The 7,202-nt window shown below is 35.7% G+C and overlaps 1 protein-coding gene across 1 annotated transcript; it reads left to right on the top strand.

The window, feature by feature from the left end:
* The first annotated feature begins 2,882 nt into the window (after nt 1-2,882).
* On the top strand, nt 2,883-3,821 carry LOC123564958 (transcription intermediary factor 1-alpha-like). Its single transcript, XM_045358936.2, has one exon. The coding sequence runs from the start codon at nt 2,883-2,885 to the stop codon at nt 3,819-3,821; it is 939 nt and encodes a 312-aa protein (XP_045214871.2).
* Nucleotides 3,822-7,202: the final 3,381 nt, after the last annotated feature.

Raw genomic sequence — 7,202 nt, 5'->3', positions numbered from 1 at the left:
GGCAATCTTCTGGAATGAATTGAAAGTTGCCGAATGTAGATGTGATATGCTCGCCCCTGAATGAATTTGACTCCCAAAACTAATTAGACGTCTGCCTCTAGAACTGTAACCTTTGTACTGACCAGAATTGAACATGATCTCTGAGCTAATTGACTAGTCCAGAGATTGAACCTCTCGCGTCTGAGTAATTTTATCGCCAAGCAGTCAAACTCTAGTCCTCTATAATATAAGCAAGAAGATTGTGAACCTCTCAGGCCAACGACTTGGATCTATAGAATTCAAAGTGGTGAAGTAAGAAAATCAGCAAGTTGGAACTGGGAATGGCAATGTAGTTAAAGATATAAAATTGGATCTCTAACATGTAAGATCTGAAAAGCATTGATGTTATCTAAGACAGGTCAGTGGAACGTTAGTGCGAAACTGGCATAGTTAAATGAAACCTTGGACCTTGGCAATTTTCCAGATGCTTTTAATTTTAATATTTTTAGATATCGGTAAGTCAAAACAGGGTCACGACTTGAACTAGTCAATATCCTAAATAAATAGATTCAAAACCTGACCCCTAGGACCTAGTTTTTAAGCATCTCAAAATTACTTTATTACGATAATCAAACCAGGTCTAGTATTACTTTTAGATGGCATTACTACGCTTCAAAAGGATCTTAAATATTAAAAGAAACACTTTCATCTCCAATAAGGCCTGTGGAAAAAATGTTTCCGGTAACATGGCTCTAATATAATAGGGAGGTTGGTGATTTTTTTTTTTTTTTTTAAATTGGATTTATTTAAAAGGGGTAGACTTCAGAAATTAATTTTGTGTCAAAAATGAACAAAGGCTGTTAAACCTTTAAGAGCAGTTCAATTTTTTAAAATAAACGGACCATGTTTCAACCATAAAAAGCAGTTTTGCAGCGGCAATTTTAGAAGTGGAAAAAAATTCTCCAAAGGCCATAAATATTTTAGGTGGGCCAAAACTTAGGTAAGGTCGGATAACCGGAAACCAACATTTTTTTACCACTATATCCTTGTTTCGTAAAAGCGACCAAATAATCAACAAAAACACTTTTCTAATTATTATGACGTAAATCAAAAATAGCATCCTAAGAGTAATGCGATTAAGTTTTTATTCCCATTAGTCAAATTTAGAAACGAAAGGAGATGTTAGATCTATAAGGAAACACCGAATAGGAAAGGAGGAAACAATTATAGGAAAGTGACACTTGCAGTTTAATATCCCTGTATCGCAATCTATTGTTTCTGTAGATAAAACACCACACGCAGGGCCATGACGTCTGTGATTTGAGTGATAGTAATAATGATAATTATAATGATTATAACAACATAATTAATGGGGATAATTGGTTATAGTCAGTCTAAAACATCGTCCTCTAACAATGATTTAGAAACTACATCATGAGTATGTAGCATAGGACATAAATTGAAAGAATAACGTATTATGAACAAACTAATCAATAGTTAACATAAACAGTATGTAGTAGTATGAGAGGAATTTAATTTCTAGGCAACATCCGAGACCAAAAGTATAGTGGTTAAGATGAATGTTATTTGTAATCTGCACACTAAAACCCTAAAAACTCTAATTAAGCCTGCGTGAAATATATTCCTTGTCGTAACAGAAATAGACTAAAGAAAACATAACAAATTATATAAAATATTAACATTGCATAGAGATGGGAAAAGATTAAAAAAAGATATATGAGCCGCGCCATGGGAAAACCAACATAGTGGCTTTGCGACCAGCATGGATCCAACCAGCCTGCGCATCCGCGCAGTCTGGTCAGTATCCATGCTGTTCGCTTTTAAAGCCTATTGCAATTAGAGAAACTGTTAGCGAACAGCATGGATCCTGACCAGACTGCACTATGTTGGTTTTCTCATGGCACGGCTCATATTGTGGCGGAATTGCCATACGAATTGTACACAGTTAATAAATAAGAATTTGAGGATAAAACAATGCCAAGTGCATTATAGTGAGAAAAAAAATGTATAAATGATACTGAATACATTATTTTTAATGTTGATAAAAATGATAACTTTTATGAAGCTTACATTGTCTGAAAAATTATGGGTAGAATGAGCAGTGTAAATGCAAAGATATTGTGGATGATACTGTGGATGGTGGTGGTCAGAAAGGATGGAATGAACAAAATCAGGAAATAAGGAAACGAACAGGCATAACGTACAACGGCAATCTTACCCCTATTGCCGGATACAAGTGTTTAAAGCCGGTACATGGTTAATCCAGATAGGCTGTACATAGCGTTTCAGTCCGCCTAGTTGGTGCCATGATCACTTTTTTTCTCAAAGAAATGGAAACGTATGTTAGATTAACAATTATTTTCAATGCAGTTCGTGCGGAGTTGAATTATGTGATTTTTCTGTGCAGAAATGTCTACTTTTCAACCTAAAATTCGGGTCTGTGCGACAACTGTGGATTTAGAGTACGATAAGTTGAATTTTTAATGCTTAATTTCAAGTTTTCGTATGTCTAGCAGGTTGGCAAGGCGATGGCGGAAACAGGATTCCATAGTTTCCACATGTGGTAGTATTTTTTCATCGTATAAAATATCAATTTTGGGTTAATGTACGTTGTGTTGTTTCGCTTAAAGACTAACTGATGACTCCTAGAGCTTATATTTTCATGATCGTTTGTTGTTCTGTCATATTTCCTGACAATGATTCAGTCATTAAGTCCTCTTCTCCCTCCTCCTTGATCCGCTTTCTGTTGATAATATACACGTGTTTAATCTTCCGCTGACATCAGCCAACAATATTGATTTCTGTGCTTAAAACGTTACGTGTGAGGAAGATCTTGTACTTAAATATGTGTCGTTGGTGTATACAAGCATAGTGTTGAAGAGATGTACGACTCTTTCGCAGACATTCAAACGTTTGTAGGTTCGGACGAGATTTGTGAAGTCCTTTGTGAACCATGTTCGAAAGGGTCTGATTCTCGACCAGTAAGTGCGCGACATTTTTGTTCTACTTGTGTTTCTTTCATGTGTAGTTCCTGCAGGAAAAGCCATGATTTGTTCTTAAAGGGCCACGTGTTTGAAGAAGGAGACAGTATTCCGAAGGACATGTGCCAAATGAAGTGTCCGAAACATAAACTGGAGATAACAAAGTACTGTTGTTTGAAATGTAATGAGTTTATATGTGAGACATGCAAAAATCATGAACATTCTTCATGTAACGGTATGGTAAAGTCTGTTTCAAGTCTTGCCAAAGGTTTCGGCGACAGTAAAGACTTTCATGACTTCACGAAAAGACTTTGTGCTGCCCAAGAGAAAATTGAAGAGCTCGATGTCACAAATTCTACAAATCTGTCTGAAATAGAACGTTGCAGAGATGAAGCAATAAATGACATAGAAAAGTTGCGGGATGAAGTTACGTCAAAAGTTCTTAAGCTTTCGGAGGACCTGTGTAATTCGGTTACATTACAAGCAAACATGTACCGTGCCAATGCTATGTCAACAGAAACTGAACGAACAGAATTGAAAGCTGAAGTACATACTATCAAGCACGACTTGGAAAGGAAACGGTCAAATGGCGAAAATTGTTTGCTCTTTAAGACGATACAAGATCAAGATTTAGGCAGAATTGAAGCCTCTGTAAAGGCCCTGGGACAAGTTGGCGGGCTTATTAGATACACATTTCACCCATCTGAAGAAGTCGAGAAAATAAGGAATGCTATAAAAAGCATGACTTCTTTTGGAATATTGAAACCAATGGAAGACACGGTTCCGGATACAGATTTTCGTGACAAAATTCGTGCAAAAATGCGCTTTTTCAGAAAATGATTGTCAAAATACACGACCGTAGATCAAACGTACTCTGCATAAACTATCTGCACACGGATGCCATACTCACGCAATTGTAATTTGGAGATATAACCTTATTGTAAAACGTTTTAAAAATAATTGATTGAACACATAATTCTTATATTCCATAAAGTGTTTAGCACATCTACTTAGAAATTAAATTCGTTTCTTCTGCATGTTCTGTGCATTAAATAAAAAAGTGAATGAGTTGGGTTTTACGGCGAAGCGACACAAAATGGTCATATATCGCCGAGTAAATAAAAAAAAGACCTGTGCAAAAAGACCTGTGCATGTACATGTTACTTGTTTGTTTCTGAAGATTACGTACGGCTGCCCTTCAACATGTCGGACCTGTTGAACCAGTAGTGCTGCGGAAAAGCATTTATACCTACTTTGTGTTATTTAATTAAGAAATAATACATGGAACTGGAAAGTAAGTGATCTTCTGGCTTATGTATGGCGGATGTGTGTTGTAATAATAATAAAGGTCATGCTAAACCAATGTTGGACTGGCAGCATGCTTTTCCCACATCTAGTGAAAAAAGCCGCTTACCTGTTTCAAGAAAACTAACCTATCGAGAAATAAAAATGACAGGTTCATACATTTTTCATGACCTTTAACTAAAAAAAAGTGACGTCAATGTCCCTACTTAAAGAAAAAGGTCCAGTATTTCTAGTTAGTACTGACATTTTTTACTGTATTGAAGGCCTGAATAGATCAAAATAGCTTTATAATCATTGAAAATTATTTATACATGTTGTAAATATTTGCTCGGGACATAAAAAAACATTTTATATGGTTATATCCGATCCAGGTTTTGTTATTTCTATTCAGAGACTATTATCCTCAACTGAGAATGAAATCTGGTGTTCAAAATCACGCTAGTATTTACTTTACTCAATTACAAATTTGAGGAACAAATATATAGCCAGACAACCATAAGATATCCCAGGGCAATATCTTCTTTAATCAGTCAGCCGGTAGGCCTATCTCATTGACTTTAACAACATCTGACAATATGATGGCACTATTTTCTTTGCAATTGAACGATCTGATAAACGCAGCTTACCAGTATTTCCTTTAGTAAGTTTTCAATAGAGACGGAATGTGTGAAGTCAGTAACAATTTGGTCAGCCTCATATTTTTTTCTAGGGTGTCCTTTTCATGTTGATCACAATTGTCAAAAACTATTATTCTAAACATATAGGTCTCAGATAAGAAATTAATATTTTGTTTAGAGCTTTATGTTTTAATTTAATTAGTCGCTGATTGTCATATTTTTCTAACGTCAAGATATCTAAGATGTGTCCTTGTCAAGAACTATATTGCATATTGTCAAAGAATAAAGACGGACAACTCGAACTAGACAACGAAAATAAATTAAAATTTTACGAACCATTGTTTTGGCTATTTCAAGATATTATGGAAATCTTTGTTTAATATTGTTTCGATACATACTGTATTGATTAGAGCTTTCGTTGATAGGGAAAAGATACGTACAGATAAGGAGCATAAATGTACATTAGAACTTGGCGTCGGTCTTGCAAATACAGTATATATCGAAACATATTAGAATATCTCGAAATAGCCAAAACAATGCTTAGTAAAATTTTATTTTATTTTCTTTGTCCAGTTCGAACTATTCAACTGCAAAGAAAAAAGTGCCACCATATTGTCAGGTGTTGTAAAAATGCCACCCTGGATTCAGTACCTGTAGATCATCGACTGATTTCGAGATAGCTGTAACTGTGAATGAATCCCATGTACTTGCCAACGCAGCTTATCACAGAAGTTTTATTATTTGTTGCGATGTCATCGTTCCTTTATAAAAAAGATAGCATAACATTTGCTAAATTCGTACTACATATAGCTACCGATTTTCTTGTAAAGGGCGATTAAAGTGAATACTTAGGTGAGTGCAAGCTGCATATTTTTTTAAGTTTCCTTTAGCATTCGGCAACCCATTTCGTCTGGATCACCAGCTCTTACGACAACCAAAGGTTATTCATATTCAGTTACATTAAAATTTTGTAGAGTAATTGGAGTTTCAGTCTGTTCAAAATTTGAAAATGTTGATTTGAAAACATCTAGCGGAGACATTGATACGAAAAATCTTTTACATACTTGGAACTGGCAGTATTACAGGATCATTATTGGCGGCGTCGTAACTTGTCCACTTTCCATTTTGTCTTTTCGCCCCGTGACACTGCCAAGCGAAAAACACGAGAATTAAGAAGGTAAAAAGGCGAGGAAAAAGCGGGACAAAAACCCATGATCTTCGGGAGTGCGAGGCGAAAAATCGAGATTTTAGAACTCAGCGACCCCACCATTAGGTCTCTTAAATCTCTTCTTTTCGCTCTGCACGCCCGCTATTAGCGTGTTTTCGTCCCGTATCCCCCGCCCCCACCACACGCCCAGTTTTATTTCATAAATCTGTGTTAAAATGGCAGCGTGTCTAAAATAACAATTTTTCTCCAGTTTATATGTCAAATATGTAAGTAACGTACACACAGGGATTTGGGCGAAATGTTCGAAGTAACGAGAAAGTCTGGCAGATGTTTTGTGCCGAGAAAAGTACCCGTTTTCTTGTTTTCGATACTGCGTAAGTCGGTTGCTTTTCACAAAATCAAATCCTAACAAATTTATAAAAGAGTATTATCCATTTACTTGTGCTGAATAGAAAATATGGCCTCAAGAGTGTTAACAATATTTTTCTATTTGACACAATGACCTTTGGTAAAACTTTTTTGAACTTGGCCTAGATTTCATACTCTCTGAGAAAGTGTCATGAAGATCAAATAGAAAATGTGGCCTCTTTAGTGTTCACAGGGTTTTTCTTTCGTTTGACCCAGTGACCTACTTTTTGACCCAAGTTAGCCAATTTTGAACATGTCCTTTACTTCATAGAGACACTCTGACAAATATTTATGATAATCAAATAGAAAATGTGGCCTCTAAGTGTTAACAATGTTTTTGGCCTAGTAAACTACATGTAGTTTAATACCTCAAGTTACCCAGTCTAAGCTTCACTAGATTTTACATAGGCAAACATTCTGACAAAGTTTTAAGAAGATCTGGTAGAAAATGTGGCCTCTAGAGTGTTAACAATATTACCTATTTATTGACCTAGTGGCCTAGTTTTTCACCAAGGATGACCTAGTAACAAATCATCCAAAATTTTATTGAAGGCAACATTCTAACGAAGTTTCATTAAGAATGGGCCAAAATTGTGGCCTCTTCAGTATTAATAGGCAAATTGTTGTTGACACAAGAAGACGGACACAGGGTGATCGCAATAGCTCACAATGAGCACTTTGTGCTCAAGGGAGATAAAAATGTAAAACAAAATGTGATTTTTA

The sequence above is a fragment of the Mercenaria mercenaria genome, chromosome 15 (assembly GCF_021730395.1).
Source record: "Mercenaria mercenaria strain notata chromosome 15, MADL_Memer_1, whole genome shotgun sequence".
Taxonomy (NCBI): domain Eukaryota; kingdom Metazoa; phylum Mollusca; class Bivalvia; order Venerida; family Veneridae; genus Mercenaria; species Mercenaria mercenaria.
The sequence above is the reverse complement of the archived record's forward strand: the minus strand, read 5'-3'. Positions and strand labels throughout refer to the sequence as shown.

Excerpts from the sequence above, each read along its gene's own strand:
- LOC123564958 (XM_045358936.2), top strand. The coding sequence starts at position 2,883 with ATGTACGACTCTTTCGCAGACATTCAAACGTTTGTAGGTTCGGACGAG.